Source organism: Macaca thibetana, chromosome 16, assembly GCF_024542745.1.
Source record: "Macaca thibetana thibetana isolate TM-01 chromosome 16, ASM2454274v1, whole genome shotgun sequence".
NCBI classification, from domain to species: domain Eukaryota; kingdom Metazoa; phylum Chordata; class Mammalia; order Primates; family Cercopithecidae; genus Macaca; species Macaca thibetana.
Genome location: NC_065593.1, coordinates 47,135,204 through 47,153,465, shown reverse-complemented (window position 1 = coordinate 47,153,465; position 18,262 = coordinate 47,135,204). Strand labels below are relative to the sequence as shown.

Sequence of the window (18,262 nt, the reverse complement as noted above, 5' to 3'; positions counted from 1 at the left end):
ACTGGCCCCACATAGATTTTCACTGGTCTGTACCAAACTTGTGAAGCTGACCACCCCTAATTTCTTCTCCCTGATTTCCTCCCTTCACTCCCAAGAGGCTCAGGGGATGTTGACTCCAAGTCCTGAGCTGTAGAGGAAAGGATGAGAGAAGGATCTGGGGACCTTGAACCTCTTGTCCCAAGACCAAGCAATCATGGTCCCCACTTATCACAACTACCACCATCATCAAATGCCTTCCTGCACACAGCCTTCCTTTATTATAAGCATCCATTAAGCTCCTGACACTCAATGTCAAGTGTCACGCCGGATGCTGGGGTTATAGAGATGAACAAGTCTGCTTTGGCTTCCCTGCCCACAGGTACTCACAGATTAGGTGGGGAGACAGACTGAAAAAAGCAACACGCAGGGCATCGTGGCTCACGCCTGTAATCCCAGCACTTTGGGAGGCCAAGGTGGGTAGATCACAAGGTCAGGAGTTCAAGACCACCCTAGCCAACATGGTGAAACCCCGTCTCTACTAAAAATACAAAAATTAGCCGGGCATGGTGGCGTGTACCTGTAATCCCAGCTACTTGGGAGGCTGAGGTAGGAGAATCGCTTGAACCCGAAAGGCGGAGGTTGCAGTGAGCTGAGATCGCGTCACTGCACTCCAGCCTGGGTGACAGAGCGAGACTCCGTCTCAAAGAAAAAAAAAGAAAGAAAGAAAAAAGCAACCAAGGTTACACTCCACACAGCAAGAGGCCCAAGGCTGCTATGTTTCCAGAGCTTCCAGCCTGGCAGGCAGATACACCACACACACACAGGCACACACACCACACCCCATAGTCACTGTGGCTGTGAGCAGACACACAGACCATAAAGTAATAAAAATATAGCAGATAAAATAAATGAGTTATTTGAATGTCGAAGGTAAGCCTTCTTTTTATGGATATTGCGGGAGGATAAGTAATGGGCTCCCTTTCCCAGAATGGGGTGTGGTAAGAATGAACTTTGGAAAGGGGCAGGGCCTGCAGGGGTGGGAGTTCTAAGTGTCTGGCACAACAGCTGAGGAGAAAATAGGAATCAGGTCCAAGGGAGGAATAGATCTGAAGCTGTTGTGGCTGAGCCAAAGGGGCAGGCAGGGGTACAGGAGAAGCAAAGGCACATCACACAGAGAAGAAGAATGCAGGCTGGGGAGCCCAAAAGGCCTGGGTTTGAATCCCAGCCCACCAACTATCCACTGTACAATTTTCCTTTATTTTTATTTATTTATTTATTTATTGAGTCTCTCTGTTGCCCAGGCTGGGGTGCAGTGGCACAATCTTGGCTCATCGCAACCCCCACCTCCCAGGTTAAAGGGATTCTCCTGCCACGGCCTCCTAAATGACTGGAATTACAGGCATGTGCCACCACACCCATCTAATTTTGTATTTTTAGTAGAGATGGGGTTTCACCATGTTGGCCAGGCTGGTCTCAAACTCCTGACCTCAGGTGATCCACCCGCCTCGGCCTCCCAAAGTGTTGAGATTACAGGCGTGAGCCACCGCGCCCGGCCCACTGTATGATCTGTATGATTTTCTTTTCTTTTTCTTTTCTCTTATTTTTTATTTTTTTTTATTTTTTTGAGATGGAGTCTTGCTCTGTCACCCAGACTGGAGTGCAGTGGTGCGATCTCGGCTCACTGCAACCTCCGCCTCCTGGGTTCAAGCAATTCTCCTGCATCAGCCTCCTGAGTAGCTGGGACTACAGGCAATGTGCCACCACACCCAGCTAATTTTTTGTGTTTTTAGTAGAGACGGAGTTTCACCGTGTTAGCCAGGATGGTCTTGATCTCCTGACCTTGTGATCCGCGCGCCTCGGCCTCCCAGAGTGTTGGGATTACAGGCGTGAGCCACCGTACCTGACCTACTGTATGATTTTCAACATGTTATGTAATTAATCTTTGGCTTCCTTGCCTTTAAAATCTGGTTAATGATGGTACCCACATTATAAGGTTGTTAGAAGAATCAAATTAGATAGGGCTTGTAAAACATTTAGATCTACACTGGCACGTGGACATGTTTATCACGTAATAAGCAAGCTAACAACAACAATAATGAATGGCAAGGCAGGCTGCCTACACAGTGCCTCAGGGCTCTGTGCTTCCTTGTCCAAAGCTGGCACAGCCCTGGTATATCCTCCCTCACCTCTCTACATGTGCTGCCCCTCTCCTAGGGTCCCATCTGCTAAATCAGCAGAAAACTGAGAGATTCCTGATCAGAAACCTACCATACCTCTCTCTGCCTCCTTCTAGCCTGAAGTAGACAGAGTCGATGCCCTGGATGCCAGACCAATTATGTGCTTATCTGCCCACAGGCCCTAAAGTTCCCTGTGGCCTTGGAAAAGTGCAGACACCCGCCAATGCTCGTACACTCTTTGAGAACACAGAAGCATGTGCCTTTGGCAGGCTCTCCCCCAGAGCCTCTGCAGTCAGCAGAGGTAGGTTCTGTCCCAGAGCCTCTGGCTTTAGGACAGCTTCCCTGGAGTCAGTAGCTGGGCAGAACTGTTCTCAAACATCCTTTTGCTCCACGTGAGTCACCTTGGGGAGCTGCGGGTGGAGTTTAAGGGCTGGTGGTCCTTGCTTCCATCAACTCACCTGGGCTGGGTCTTCCAGACCCGCCCTGTCCTGTTCTGCCCAGGAAGAGAGATAGATACACCTTGAGGGCAGGGCAGTGCCTTGCTTCTTGGGATGTCCCAGAGAGCCCCGAGCACATAGTTGGGGCCCAGTTAAGTGTCTGTTTAATCATGGAGGAGCCTGGGCAATTCCTACAGCCTGAGTCAGGCTGACTCAGATGGGAGCCAAATTCCCATGAAAGATCCCTGAAAAGGCCCTTAGTTCAGCCCTATGAGCCATTTTCAGAGCAGTTTTTCAATTTGTTCTATAATAATAATGATCATATATGATATATATATATATATATATATATTTTTTTTTTTTTTTGAAATGGAGTCTTACTCTGTTGCCCAGGCTGGAGTGCAGTGGCACAATCTCGGCTCACTGCAACCTCCACCTCCCAGGTTCAAGTGATTCTTCTGCTTCAGCCTCCTGAGTAGCCAAGTAGCTGGGACTACAGGCACCCACCACGCCAGGATGGTTTTTGGTTTTTTTTTCGTTTGTTTTTATTTTTTTGTTTTGTTTTGTTTTTGATACAGGGTCTCACTCTGTCGCCCAGGCTGGAGTGTGGTGGCACAATCTCGGCTCACTACAACCTCCGCCTCCCGAGTTCAAGCAGTTCTCCTGCCTCAGCCTCCTGAGTAGTTGGGATTACAGGCATACGCCACCACACCCAGCTAATTTTTGTATTTTTAGTAAAGACGGGGTTTCACCATGTTGATCAGGCTGGTCTCGAACTCCTGACCTCGTGATCCACCCACCTCAGCCTCCTAAAGTGCTGGGATTACAGGCATGAGCTACCGTGCCTGGCGTGGTTTTTGTTTGTTTGTTTGTTTTAGAGATGGGATTTCACCATGTTGATCAAGCTGGTCTCAAATTCCTGACCTTGGGTGATCTGCCTGTCTTGGCCTCCCAAAAGTGCTGGGATTATAGGCGTGAGCCTCCATGCCTGGCCCATATATGATATTTCATATAGGGAGAGTTTACAAAGCATGAGAAATATATCTACAGTATGTTGTAAACTGTCATGAGTTACTAGTGTGTTTATTTATGCCTCTAAACAGAAATACCCTGAAATAGGATAGCTGTTATCTCCATGTGGGGAAACTGGCTATCAGATAGGGTATAGAAATGCTCCAAGACCTCACTGAGCAGAATCTAGGTCTTCCCGCTGCTGTATCACACTATGCATTTCAATCAAAAATTTACTAAGCCTCAAGTGTTGTGCTGTGGTGAGCAGGAGCTGGGGAAGGAATATTTAGAAATGGCACACTCAGGGCCGGGCGCGGTGGCTCATGCCTGTAATCCCAGCACTTTGGGATGCCAAGGTGGGTGGATCACGAGGTCGAGACCATCCTGGCTAACATGGTGAAACCCCGTCTCTACTAAAAATACAAAAACAAAATTAGCCGGGCGTGGTGGTGGGCACCTATAGTCCCAGCTACTCGGGAGGCTGAGGCAGGAGAATGGCGTGAACCCAGGAGGCAGAGCTTGCAGTGAGCCGAGATAGTGTCACTGCACTCCAGCCCCTGCGACAGAGCAAGACTCCGTCTCAAAAAAAAAAAAAGAAATGGCATACCCAGCTTTGTGAGATCCTGGGGAATCTGGCCTCAGCCCACCCTCCCTCCTTACCCTACCCACTTCTTGGCCAATCTCAAACTCTCCCTTAGCTTCAGCCACCATTCGGACCACAAATTAGCCAGCTTGTGACTCTCCAAGCTGTATCTCCAGCCCCGACAACTCCTTTGAACTCCAAAATTATAGACCCAAGTGCCTTCTGCACACTTTCCATCTGGGGGTATCTCAGCATTGCCAGACCAGGTTCAAAGCTAGACCCCCTCCTCCCCAACACCTGCTCAGCATCCTGCATTCCTGTCTCAGGTGGTGGCTTCCACCTAATCACCTAGGTGTCATCCTTGGTGTCTCTCTCCTCCACCTAAACAGCCAATCATATTGCCAAGTCCTATCCATTTTCCTCCTAAATATTCCTCAGATCCAGCCCTTCCCCTTCCTCCCTATACCTTGTGTCCCAGCTCAGGCTATAATCCCTCGATAACAACCTCCTTCCAGCCTCCCTGCCCCCAGTCTTATCTCCCATGCATTCATCATCCCAGCAGCCTATCTGTACAGGTTCCTCCCTGCCTCAAACCCCTTCTGTGATTCCTCTGTCTGAAGAGATGAAGTCCAAGTTCCTTAATGAGGCTCCCTTTGATATGACCTTTCCACCTTTACAGCCTCTCCTCTAGCCACTCGGGCCTGCCCGCAGAGTCGACTTCATCTTGAAGTTTTTCATTTTGTAACAAAGGGCCATGCATTTCCATTTTGCACTGGACCTCACAAATTACGTTGCCCGTCCAGCCTGCCTGTTGTTGCTTGCACCCCTCTTGCAGTTTGTGGCCACCTAAGCTGTGTCTCTGTAGTCTCCTCCATCTAAAACTCCTCTTCCCACATCACCCAGCTATCTTCAGCTGTTCGTTTAGACTCCATGTAGGTGTTCTCTTTGGGACGTCTCACTGATCCTCCTCCTTCCCCTTCCCTGCCCTAATCGCCCAACACGTTGCAGGTGCTCAACCATGTCTACTTGAGAAACTTAATGAGAAGGCAAAGCATGACAAGTGCCACAAGAGACCTGTACACTGCTCTGGATGGTAAAGTGACGCAAGAAGGGAAGAAGGCATTTGCAACGGCCTCCCAGATCGGCGCTAGGACCCCGCCAGCAGACACATCAATCCGCACGGAGAGGACCCAGTGCCCGCCTGGGGAAGCTGCTGCCAAGCTGGGCTCTCGGGCGCCGCCTGCCTCAATCGCACGGCCGCTGCAGCGCTCCCCCGCCAGTCCCCGGCCGTGAGCCCGCCTCGCGTCTCCGATTGGCTGTCTCCATTCTCCCGCCCCTCCCGAGCTCAGCCTTTTGGAGCCTTGGGGTGGGCGGGGCTGGAGGCCTGAGTGGAGCGTATACCCTGATTGGCTGTACGGAAGGCGGCGACGTGGCCGAAGGAAGCCCGTTTGTGTCTAAACTGAAGCTCGGCCATAACGCCACTGGATTGGTGGTGGGGGGGGCGGGCCAGAGTCTCCGGCCTGAAGCGGAAGTGGAGGAAAGATGGAGGTGTGGGGACAGGAGCTGGGTGTGCTGGGAACTGGCCGCGGACCCCTAACCTATGTCCCCGGTCTCCCTCCGGGCGCGGCTCAACCCAGCCCATCGCTCTGGCCTTGTTCTGGCCCTGCAGGGTGGTGGTTGGGACCGTGAAATGAGCGCGCCAGTGGCTCGTCCTCCCAGCCGCGCTCACGCCCCCCTCCCCACCGTGTTTCCCTCCAGGACCATCAGCACGTGCCCATCGACATCCAGACCAGCAAGCTGCTCGGTAGGAGGGGGCGCCACCGCTTAGCTGGCTGTCGGGGGGAGGCCTGTTCGTTGCCCCCTGTGTCCAACAGCTGGGAGCTCTGACGCCTGAAAGCCGGGGTCGAGGTGCTGACCACTGGCGTCGTTCTACGCCCCACGTGTGGCCAGACCTGCTTCCCTGAGAGCAGCTGGAAGGAACCATATGTAGAGTCTGTTTGACCTGTGTTTTCTCCTTTAATAACATATGTTATCTATCATTCAGGGATAGGATAAATGACTCGCTTTAAAAACAGTCAACCACGGCCGGGCGCGGTGGCTCATGCCTGTAATCCCAGCACTTTGGGAGGCCGAGGCTGGCGAATCACCTGAGGTCGGGAGTTCGAGACCAGCCTGACCAACCTGGAGAAACCTTGTCTCCATGTCTCCATGACTAAAAATACACAGACACAAACACAAAATTAGCCGGACTTGGTGGCACATGTCTGTAATCCCAGCTACTCGGGAGGCTGAGGCGGGAGAATCGCTTGAACCCAGGAGGCAGATGTTGCGGTGAGCCGAGATCTCACCATTGTGCTCCAGCCTGGGCAGCAAGAGCGAAACTCCATCTCAAAACAAAAAACAGTCAACCGGCCGGGCGCGGTGGCTCAAGCCTGTAATCCCAGCACTTTGGGAGGCCGAGACGGGCGGATCAGGAGGTCAGGAGATCGAGACCATCCTGGCTAACACGGTGAAACCCCATCTCTACTAAAAAATACAAAAAACTAGCCGGGCGAGGTGGCGGGCGCCTGTAGTCCCAGCTACTCGGGAGGCTGAGGCAGGACAATGGCGTAAACCTGGGAGGTGGATGGAGCTTGCAGTGAGCTGAGATCCGGCCACTGCACTCCAGCCCGAGCGACACAGTGAGACTCCGTCTCAAAAAACAAAAAACAAAAAAACAGTCAACCACTAAGTGGCACATTTGGAACTTAAGTCTGTCTGACCCACTGTCCATGCCCTTTGCATTAGGCCAGAAAAAAAAAAAAAAAACACCCCCTCATTTAAAAATCTTCACCTCCCACTTGATTTTAGGAGGAAGAGAGACCTAAGACCCAGTTGGAAATGAAGACCTTTTAGTGTCCAGGCCATCTCCAGGTTATATGTATGGGGCCTGCATGCTTCCTCCCCAGTTCATAATCAGGGAAGGCCTCTTCGTCTGATCACAGCTCCTGGCATTTTAAAATGCTTATTGGATTCATGGATTTGATGCCAGTCTTGTCCTTAAGATGGTATCTGACGGCCGGGCGCGGTGGCTCAAGCCTGTAATCCCAGCACTTTGGGAGGCCGAGACGGGCGGATCACGAGGTCAGGAGATCGAGACCATCCTGGCTGACACAGTGAAACCCCGTCTCTACTAAAAAATACAAAAAAACTAGCCGGGCGAGGTGGCGGGCGCCTGTAGCCCCAGCTACTCGGGAGGCTGAGGCAGGAGAATGGCGTGAACCCGGGAGGCGGAGCTTGCAGTGAGCCAAGATCACGCCACTGCACTCCAGCCTGGGCGGCAGAGCGAGACTCTGTCTCAAAAAAAAAAAAAAAAAAAAAAAAAAAGATGGTATCTGACTACCCCAGTCCATTGCTTCTAGTTCTGTGACATCAACATAATTTTTCTTTCTGAAAACTTTACAGGAATATAGCAGAGGGAGTATAACTGATACTAGTGTGGGACCCCAGTGTTTGACTGGTTGGCAGAGTACAGGTTCTGAATTCACCACTCTGTGGGGCCATTTAGTCTGTCCTGCTTGGTGGCCATGAGGGGCTTCTTTAGCCTCCCTTCAGATTTGTACTGGCCCTTCAGCCCATGTGCAGTCTTGCTGTGTGAGCTTGTTCTTGGTCATGAAAAGGACCAATAAAATGACTACCATTCATTGAGGGTTTGTTTTGTACCAGGTGCCGTTTTAGGCACTTAACATGATAAAAATGATCACTATGATTTTTTGAGTCCTTACCATGTTTTAGGCACACTGTTCAGTGTTTTACCTGCATTCCCCTTTCTAGTCAGTGTCTTATTATTCCCCATTTTACATGTGGGAAAACTGAGGCACAGAATAGTAGACTTGCTCAAGAAACTTGATAACAATAACTAGAACCCAGGACTATCTGACCACAAAGCTCAGCTCTTAGCTCTCACTGAGGAAATATGCATGGCTCTGAAGCCACAAATCTGGGCCCAGACTTTGAGAGGTCAGTCCCATTGGTATTCACATGTACAGGGTGGTACTTCACTGTTCACAATAGAGTCATGTTATCTAGTCCTTAGGGCGCTGTAGGTATTAGAGGCTTTGCAGCTGTTCATTCATCCGGTACTTGGCATAACCATCTTGCATTTTCCATTGTCATGGTTAATCCCAGCTCTGAGGAAATGGAAGTTGAGCAGCATCCTCTGTCAGGAAGAAAGATATAATTACCCATAGAAGCAAAAATATTATGGGGAATTGAGAATGGTCAAAAGTGGCACTTTCATGTCAGGACCAATTGAAACTTTGTGTTATCCCTGTGTTGAGGCAATTGCTCTATAAAAATCACACTGCTAATGAAGTCAGATTGTCAGAGCCTGTATAGCCCCAGGCATCTCTTTGGGCTTGTCTTTATTCCCATCTTTCCAGAACCCCATACTTTATTAATCAATGTAAAGACAACTTTTAGACTATTTTCAGTGTATTTCACTCCCATTAGTGAAGGAATTTTGGTGATGTGAATGGGAATACTCCAGTTTGGGTGCTTCTCACGTAGATTGGCTGGTGGACAGAAGGCACTGCAGCCTGAAATGGCAGAGTCTGGTGCTGACGATCCGAGAGAAGATCAATGCTGCCATCCAGGACATGCCAGAGAGCGAAGAGATCGCCCAGCTGCTGTCTGGGTCCTGTGAGTGCTTAGGGGCTGTCACTGGAGTCCCTTCTTTGCTGAGGTAGTATGTATCAGCTGAGCTACTCCCTTGTTATGTAGACACCAGGGCTGGCCTTTAGAGAGGGAGCGATTTTTATTTGAGGTATAGATGCTGGCTTCTTCCACTATGATATGATGAAAGGAAAAGCTACACACTAAAGTTACTGGCAGTATATTATACATGAATCAGCCACCTGCAGTGCCCAGAGTAGGTGAGGAAGATATTTTAGTTCTCAAAATCCTGTCTCTTGCTCTCTAGACATTCACTACTTTCACTGCCTAAGAATCGTGGACCTTCTCAAAGGCACAGAGGCCTCCACAAAAAATATTTTTGGCCGATACTCTTCACAGCGGATGAAGGCAAGTGTGGGCCAAGGGCTGGTAGTATGTGCCTGGGGACATCCAGTCCAAGGAGTCATAGCCTGTGTTGTCTCTCTGAGGCTCCAGTGGAGATGCCTACATAGAATATTTCCTGAACTTTTGCTCTGTCTCTATAGCTTATTTCCAAAGTGGATCCTATCCCTGAGTTTAATTTTCAAACCCACTGCTTTAGGGATCGCCTGCACTCTTAAAGTGGGTGGTCCAGCCAGCAGAGTTGAAAGGACAAGGAGTTTGTGTTTGATGTAACATGAAGGCTGGGAAAACTTCCCCTGTTTAGGGATTGAGCTGGGATGTGGCTGTTGAGTGCTTTTCTGGCTTAACATCATCTTTCTGTTCTTACTCAGGATTGGCAGGAGATTATAGCCCTGTATGAGAAGGACAACACCTACTTAGGTAAAGTGGCCTAGCCTGGGAGCCCCGGTATCCATGGGAAAGCCCACTCAGAGTTCTGAGATACCAGGCTTATAGGAGGCACAGTCTGTGAGTGGGAAGAGACTGGAGTGTAGATGTTGCCTATTTGTAGGTGGTAAAATCAATTGTTTTTGATGGAATTGATTTTCCCACCTACAAATTGATTTTCCACTGGGTGGAGTGCTGGGGGAAGGAAGAGGTTCAGGCTGGTAGTGGGCATTCGCCGTGCCTCAGCGAGCAGGCATGTGTGGGTCCTCCACCACTCACCTCTTCTTGGTAAGTGGGAGTGTGCTGCCCCCACCCCCACCCCCGCACCCCCATTCTACACAAGACAGAAGAGGCACAGGTTTTCCTAGGAGCAATATCAAGTGCCTGAGAGAGAGCAACTAAAGGACTAACTGTGTTTGGGTTGGGTTTAGTATAAATAGTAATGATCGCTAATATTTACTGAGCATCTACTAAACGCAAGGAATTGTGCTTGGTGTGTCGTCTGGATTCTCTCTTGCATCTTCGTGATAAATGTTATTGTCGCTGTTTTACAGATGAGCGTTGGATTAGAGGGGTTAAATAACTTGTCTTAGGCTCCACAGCTGGGAACAGGCGGTGCTGGGAAGCTGACCTCATGCTCTTCACTACCACAAAGGGGGTGTGTGCATGCTGGGTCCTGCCTGCCTCATAGGGGGGTGTCCTGGGCTGAATTTCTTGGGCCCTTCTCAGTGGAACTCTCTAGCCTCCTGGTTCGGAATATCAACTATGAGATCCCCTCACTGAAGAAGCAGATTGCCAAGTGCCAGCAGCTGCAGCAAGAATACAGCCGCAAGGAGGAGGAGTGCCAGGCAGGGGCTGCTGAGATGCGGGAGCAGTTCTACCACTCCTGCAAGCAGTATGGCATCACGGTGAGCAGCGGCAGCCTCTTCGAAGCCAGAGGACACCTGGGCCCCTGCTTGTCTTCCTCTGACCCCGTCTGACTCCTCAGCCCGGTTGCGTCCCCTTTGGGCCAGTGTCTTACTTTTCTTCAGTCTTTGGATGTTTTCTTCAATCTGTTGGACTCCACCTCTCACCACTTCTGTCTCACTCCCCATCTTCTCCCCTCTGTAGGGCGAAAATGTCCGAGGAGAACTGCTGGCCCTGGTGAAGGACCTGCCGAGTCAGCTGGCTGAGATTGGGGCAGCGGCTCAGCAGTCCCTGGGGGAAGCCATCGACGTGTACCAGGCCTCTGTGGGGTTTGTGTGTGACAGGTAAAGAGGCCTCAGCTTCTCCTGGTGGGCGTGCTTTGCCTGTGTTCCCCAGCTCATGTCCCTTCTCCAATTGTCTTTTTCCCATATAACATTTGAACTCTTTTTACACACCTGAACCTGTGGGGGCCTTGCCCATTTGACCATGTGGCTCAGGCCAAAGGCCAGTGTTGGCCTCATGCATGGTCTGCAGGAGAGTCAGTTGTGTGCTCTGTTGAAGCCCCACAGAGGAGGTGTTGCCAATGCTGCGGTTCGTGCAGAAGCGGGGAAACTCAACGGTGTATGAGTGGAGGACAGGGACAGAGCCCTCTGTGGTGGAGCGACCCCACCTCGAGGAACTTCCTGAGCAGATAGCAGAGGACGCGGTAAGATGGGCCTTGTGATGAGCTGTGGGAGTGTAGTGGGAGCTGCTTGTCCCCTCCCCACCCCCAACAGCCCAACCCAAGACCCAGAGGGAAGAAAGGGGATTTGTGTGAGAATGACTGTAGGTAGAAGGGCCCAGGAGGCCCTACTCCTTTATTTTTCTGAGTATAGGTGAGTGAGTGCCACAGAGGTTTTGCAAGGTGGTTCAGTTTGAACTGGGAGCCTCCATCATGTGAGCTCTCTGAAGATGGGCTTTCTTTGGGGGAGCTTAGAGGCCACTGCATTTGAACAGTGTGCTCTCTACAGAAGCAGCTGAGGCCTTTGGGAAGGCAGTCCCACCCTCCTTTTTAATTAATTTATTTTGGAGACTGGGCCTTGCTCTGTTGCCCAGGCTGGAGTCCGGTGGCATGATCTCAGCTGACTGCAACCTCTGCGTCTCAGCCTCAAGCGATCCTCCCAAGTCAGCCTCCCAAGAAGCTGGGATTACAGTCATGTGCCACCACTCCTAGCTAATTTTTTATTAACATCTTTGTAGGGATAGGGTTTTGCCATATTGCCCAGGCTGGTCTGAAACTCCTGGGCTCAAACAATCCCCTCTCCTCAGCCTGCCAAAGTGCTGGGGTTACAGACATGAGCCACCACGCCTGGCCCTTTTTAAATCCATCTTCCATGAGCTAACACTCTCTTTCCCTTTCCAGATTGACTGGGGCGACTTTGGGGTAGAGGCAGTGTCTGAGGGGACTGACTCTGGCATCTCTGCCGAGGCTGCTGGAATCGACTGGGGCGTCTTCCTGGAATCAGATTCAAAGGTGAGGAGGCCTTCTCAGTCTGTCTCTCTGATTACTACTCTAACCATCAGAAAAGTGTCATTTGTGTCTGTAAAGGCATCACTTGAAGTTCATAGCTCTAAGACCAGGTATAGTCCAAGGGAGGCAGAGTTTCACACCTTACATGTCAGGCTTTTGTTTTGTTTTTTGAGGCAGTCTCATTCTGCCCCTCAGGCTGGAGTGCAGTGGCGCAATCTCGGCTCACTGCAACTTCCGCCTCCCAAGTTCAAGTGATTCTCCTGCCTTAGCCTCCCAAGTAGCTGGGATTATAGGCACCCACCATCACACCCTGCTAATTTTTGTATTTTGTTAGTTTGTTTGTTTTTTGAGACAGTGTCTCACTCTGTCACCTAGGCTGGAGTGCAGTGGTGCGATCTCGGCTCACTATAAGCTCTGCCTCCCAGGTTCATGCCATTCTCCTGCCTCAGCCTCCTGAGTAGCTGGGACTACAGGCGTCTGCCACCACACCCTGCTAATTTTTTTGTATTTTTAGTAGTGACGGGGTTTCACCATGTTGGCCACGATGGTCTCGATCTCCTGACCTTGTGATCCACCCGCCTCAGCCTCCCAAAGTGCTGGGATTATAGGCGTGAGCCACCACGCCCGGCTAATTTTTGTTTTTGATAGAGTCGGGGTTTCGCCATGTTGGCCATGCTGGTAACTCCTGACCTCAGGTGATCCACCTGCCTTGGCCTCCCGAGGTGCTGGGATTACAGGCGTGAGCCACCGCACCCAGCCCATGTCAGAGTTAAATTTTGGTGTCCTTTTTCCTGCCTGGTGTCTGGTGCAGGATGTAGGGGTATAGGCAGGTGGGAACACTACAGAGCAGGGATGATGGGCCCTACTGCCATCTTTGCCACCTAACTCAGGGCTGCAAGTCCTTAATAGAGTTGGAACGTGCAGCCATTGACCTCATCAAGGGCTTTGGTTTATTCTGGCTCCTTGGCTCAAGAAAATTCTCCCACCATTGCTGTGGTTCTTTGCTCTCCTTCCAGGACCCTGGAGGTGATGGGATAGACTGGGGTGACGATGCTGTTGCTTTGCAGATCACAGTGCTGGAAGCAGGAACCCAGGGTAAGTGCACTATCCCCTGCAGCCCTGGCAAAAGTGGGGTGCTCAAGGGCCCCCAGGTGTCTAGAAACAGAAAAAAAATGCAGCACCAAGATGAGGCTTCTCGCACGTTTAACTGTTTCTGAAAACCTTGATGAGGATGTGAGTTGAGGGGGACCAAGAGAGGTTCTTTCTTTTTTTTTTTTTGAGACAGAGTTTCACTCTTGTTGCCCAGGCTGGAGTGCAATGGCGTATCAGCTCACCGCAACCTCCACCTCCTGGGTTCAAGCGATTCTCCTGCCTCAGCCTCCCAAGTAGCTGGGATTACAGGCATACACCACCATACCCAGCTAATTTTATATTTTTTTAGTAGAGACAGGGTTTCTCCATGTTGGTCAGGCTGGTCTCAAACTCCTGACCTCAGGTGATCCGCCTGCCTTGGCCTCCCAAATGCTGGGATTACAGGTGTGAGCCACTGCGCCTGGCCCAAGAGAGGTTCTTAAAAGTTGAGAGCTTAGAAACTCTCAACTTTTTAGAGACCAAATGTGGGCCAGCTGTTATGGTAGGAGGGTGCTAGGGGGGTCAGGGGGCACTGGAGTGTGACGTGACCCCCGCCCAAGCAGCCGAGAAAATGTAGTGGTGTCTGAGCCACTAGAGGGCGGTGCAGGATGAAACTTTACTTCCTACCGTCCACCAGAACAGAGAACCCGCCTTTCTACCCCTCTGAACCCAGCTCTAGTCCTTCTCTCAGGCTGGGGGTTGAAAAGTGGTACCTGATTAGAGCTGAGACACCTGGGACAAGGTACCCTTCTCCCTTGGATTGGAACAGGAAGTGGCTTTAGCGCAGTGAGTCTGTCCGTATTGATCCTCCAGGGCTTCTCAAACTTGAGGGTCTTTTCCTTCTCCAGTCCTCTGATCCTTTATCACTTCTCTGTCTCTCTTCCTGGCAGCTCCAGAAGGTGTTGCCAGGGGCCCAGATGCTCTGACACTTCTTGAGTACACTGAGACCCGGAATCAGTTCCTTGATGAGCTCATGGAGGTACTGTCATCTCTGGGAGATGCAGGGGGAGGCATGGCACCAGCACAGGTGGCCTCACTCCGGATGCCTGACCTGACCCTCCTGTTTGTGTGAAGGGTGTGAGTGCTTTCTGTGTCCTGCAGCAGGAACCTCACATATTAGATGCCTCCCGTTCATCCAGTTACTTATCAGGTACCTCCTAGGCACCTGGCACTGTCTTAGGCACCAGAACTTAGGTGGTGAATAAGACAGGTAAAGTCCTTGACCTCATGGAGCTTATATTCTAATGGGGAATGCAGACTGGAAGAAGATAAATAAAATTTGCAGGATGCTAGATGGTACTAAGTGCCACAGAGAAAAAGAAAGCAGGGAAGGATGACGAGATGTTGGGAAGGGCTATAGTTTTGTATCTGGTGGTCAGGTAAGGCCTCAGAGAAGGTGACCTGTAATCAAGACTGCAGGCGGTGCAGAGAGAACCATGCAGATGTCTGGCAGAAGGGCTTCCCAGGCAGAGAGAGCAACTGCAGAGGTCTCGAGGTGGGAGCAGGCCTTGCACAGTTGACCAGCAACATGGAGGCTGGTGTGGCTGAGGAGGGAGAGCTGGTGGGTAGTAGAAGAGCTCAGAAAAACAGCATCTGAACTTTGGTTTGCCTCTTAGTGAACTGGGAAGCTGTTGGAGGTTTTGGGCAGGTTAGGAACGTGATCTCATTTGTATTTAAGCACGATCCCTGTGGCTGAGGTGTTGAGCAGCCCAGCGTAAGGAGCCAGCATTCTTGGACCTTTGTTGTAGGGCTGGGAGGATGGGGTCCTGTCTTTGTTAATCTCTGTATCTGCTCCCTTCCCAGTAGCCTGCTGGTTCAGAGAGCCTCCTGAAAGTTCTGTCCTCACCCAGTTCCCTCCTCTTTCTGCCCAGAGGCTCCTCCCGGCTTCGAGGGGAGAGGACAAAAGATATCTGTCAAGTTTTTTTTTTTTTTTTTTTTGAGACGGAGTCTCACGCTGTTGCCCAGGCTGGAGTGCAGTGGCGCGATCTCGGCTCACTGCAAGCTCCGCCTCCCGGGTTCCCGCCATTCTCCTGCCTCAGCCTCCTGAGTAGCTGGGACTACAGGCGCCCGCCACCGCGCCCGGCTAATTTTTTGTATTTTTAGTAGAGACGGGGTTTCACTGTGGTCTCGATCTCCTGACCTTGTGATCTGCCCGCCTCGGCCTCCCAAAGTGCTGGGATTACAGGCTTGAGCCACCGCGCCCGGCCATCTGTCAAGTTTTAATGGCAGAATAGGATTGATAAGATAATGTGACTGGCTCTTGTATTCTTTTCAGCTTTGCCTTAATCCAGTGCTTCTCAAACATGTATTTCTGTTCCCTGAATCTCATTCCTCCCATGGAGACAAAATAAATATCTTCCCTGGGCAGAGAGAACCCTTTGAGTCTCTGTATTCTCAGTTATCTGATCCCAGGCTGGGAGAAAGGACCGAGGTCTGGGGTTAGGCTGAGAAAGGAGTGGGGGACTGAAGGGTGACAGTAGTCTCTCCGAGCGCTTACAGTGTTCAGAGGAAATAACCCCACCTTACCCAGAGTCTAGCCCTCATGTCTCATTTTTGCATTTCAAGTAGTCTAAGGGCTTAGATTCTGAGTTCTTTTCTCAGTTTGAACCAATTTATCTTTTTTCTTTCTTCCTTTTTTTTAAAAAAGAGTTTCTCTGTCACCCAGTTGAGTGCAGTGGAGCAATCATAGCTCACTATAACCTCGAACTCCTGGGCTCAAGTGATCCTCCTGCCTCAGCCTCCTGAGTAGCTGGGATTACAGGCATGCACTACCATGTTTGGCTAATTTTTAAAATTTTTGTAGAGACAGGGTCTCACTATTTCCCAGGCTGGTCTTGAAATCCTGGCCTCACGTGATCCTCCCGCCTCGGCCTTCCACAGTGCTGGAATTGCAAGTGTGAGCCATCAGGTACAGCCTGAACCAGTTTTTCTTCTGTCCTCAGCTTGAGATCTTCTTAGCCCAGAGAGCAGTGGAGTTGAGTGAGGAGGCAGACGTCCTGTCTGTGAGCCAGTTCCAGCTGGCTCCGGCCATCCTGCAGGGCCAGACCAAAGAGAAGATGGTTACCATGGTGTCAGTGTTGGATAATCTGATAGGCAAGCTCACCAATCTTCAGCTGCAACACCTGTTTATGATCCTGGCCTCACCAAGGTCTGGCTTCCCCTTGATGCAAGGCTCTGCCATCTTGAGCAACTCTGCCTCCTTGTATTCCTCCTCTTGTTCCACGACCCCTTAGACCCCGTCCCTGCCTCCTGGCTGTTGCCATCCACTGGGGATAGGGGTTCTCTTTGGGGCAAGAGGGGGTGGTTTGATATATACAGGAAGAATCTGCTTGCTTCCTGAGTAGGACAGGGGAACTGGGAGTGGGTTTTCCTTAAAAGGAAGGAAAGGGTTTAAGGATATGAGGGTAAGCGGCCAATTGGGGGTTTGGTTTCCGAGCCTCTCACCTCCCCAGCAGCTGAATGGGAATGCTCAGGGTGCACAGCTACCCCAGCACTCACCTGAGTGCCCCGCACAGGTATGTGGACCGAGTGACTGAATTCCTCCAGCAAAAGCTGAAGCAGTCCCAGCTGCTGGCTTTGAAGAAAGAGCTGATGGTGCAGAAGCAGCAGGAGGCACTTGGGGAGCAGGCGGCTCTGGAGCCCAAGCTGGACCTGCTGCTGGAGAAGAGCAAGGAGCTGCAGAAGCTGGTGAGATGGGAAAGGGAGGCCTGCCAGTGGGAGGACTCCCAATCTGTGCAGAGCGAGGCCCTGAACACCCCTGCTTCCGCCCACTTGGTATCACTATTTCAGATTGAAGCTGACATCTCCAAGAGGTACAGCGGGCGCCCTGTGAACCTGATGGGAACCTCTCTGTGACACCCTCCGTGTTCTTGCCTGCCCATCTTCTCAGCCTTTGGGCTGAAGATGATAGCCAGGGCTGATGTTTTGAGGCCCTTCAAGGCAAAAGATCAGGCCGACTGGAAGATGGAAAGCCACAGGAAGGAAGCAGTACCTGATGGTGATCTTGGCATTCTTCATGTTCTCTACAAGAAGCTGTGGTGATTGGCCCTGTGGCCTGTCAGGCAAAAACCACAGCTGCTCCTTCTAGTTAGTATAGCAGACTTAATAAAAGAGGAAAAAAACTCTTGCTTCAGTACTGACAGTTCCTTATGCTGCTTCTCTGAGCCTGCAGTTGAGGCTCCACACCCGTTTTTGTGGGGTTCTTGATCCTGTGGGCTCCCCGGGCCATCAGCTGTCACTGTGGATCCCCAAGTTGAGGACTTTTCCTCTTTGCTTCTGGTGATAAGGAGGACCCCAGACCTACAAATGGTTCAGCAGGGGGCTCTGGGATGGCTGTGTGTGGGCCCCTTTCCATGACCAGGCCCAGGCTCCCCGACTCAGGCCAGAAGCCCAGGGGGAGCAGTCAAGCAGAAGCCTTGTTGGAGCCGGCAAAGCTGTATTTTCCTTTTAGTCACAGCTTACCTCCAGGCAGAGGGAAATGCGGTTTGGGGAGGAAGGGTCCGATAAACAAGGTGGAGACAGGAGCTGTCACCTTCCCTGGCTGCCTGTCCACTTCCTGCCCATAACTGCCCGCTCTGTGATCGGATAGAGCCCACCCCAGAGTAGCAGCCCTCTCCCAAGCCACCTACCCATCCCCATTTCCCAGGAAGGGTAGGGGTTGGGGGTGGCCGGCAATTCGATTTTAATTTCATAGCAGAGCAGTTGATTCATGGCTCTTTGTCGCTGGCGTTGACTCCCGTAATGACTTTCCATCAAAATGAAAAGTGGAGTGACACCACTCATTATTCCTGCTGCTTGTTATCTCAGTTCTGGGGAGGGCCGCCCCCTCCCTGCTGCCTTTCAGCCGCCCTGGACAGTGAGTGATGGCCCCTATTAATCACCGACCCCGCGGACTCCGGCGGACACACGCTATCCAAAGGAGAGAGAGATAAGGCAGCATGAACTGCTCGAAGCCGTTCCTATCAATTAATGTCAACCCACCACTTCCCCCCAATCTTTGCCTGGTCACCTCCTTTTGGGGAATCGGGGGCGAAATGAGAAGTCCAGG

The 18,262-nt window shown here is 51.2% G+C and overlaps 2 protein-coding genes across 4 annotated transcripts in view; one reads left to right on the top strand and one right to left on the bottom strand.

The window, feature by feature from the left end:
• SCRN2 (secernin 2) overlaps positions 1-9,998 on the bottom strand; it is a 142,094-nt gene extending 132,096 nt beyond the window's left edge. Inside the window, exon 1 of the mRNA XM_050762773.1 lies at positions 9,995-9,998. The gene's annotated coding sequence lies outside the window, so the exon portion shown is untranslated. The remainder of the gene's footprint in view (positions 1-9,994) is intronic.
• CDK5RAP3 (CDK5 regulatory subunit associated protein 3) lies at positions 5,211-17,341 on the top strand. 3 transcript variants are annotated; one of them, XM_050762700.1, is made up of 15 exons: positions 5,545-5,735; positions 5,946-5,991; positions 8,736-8,867; positions 9,148-9,248; positions 9,614-9,662; positions 10,398-10,576; positions 10,779-10,918; positions 11,136-11,280; positions 11,977-12,087; positions 13,101-13,179; positions 14,106-14,194; positions 16,158-16,363; positions 16,731-16,902; positions 17,005-17,027; positions 17,155-17,341. In XM_050762700.1, exons 1-15 carry the CDS (start codon positions 5,730-5,732, stop codon positions 17,300-17,302), a joined length of 1,626 nt encoding a protein of 541 aa, XP_050618657.1. In that variant the 5' UTR covers positions 5,545-5,729; the 3' UTR covers positions 17,303-17,341. The 3 variants fall into 3 exon arrangements, with proteins under 3 accessions (XP_050618658.1, XP_050618657.1, XP_050618656.1); XM_050762701.1 differs by lacking the exon at positions 5,545-5,735 and adding an exon at positions 5,211-5,306 and having other exon boundaries at positions 17,005-17,341; XM_050762699.1 differs by having other exon boundaries at positions 17,005-17,341.
• The last annotated feature ends 921 nt before the right edge of the window (positions 17,342-18,262 follow it).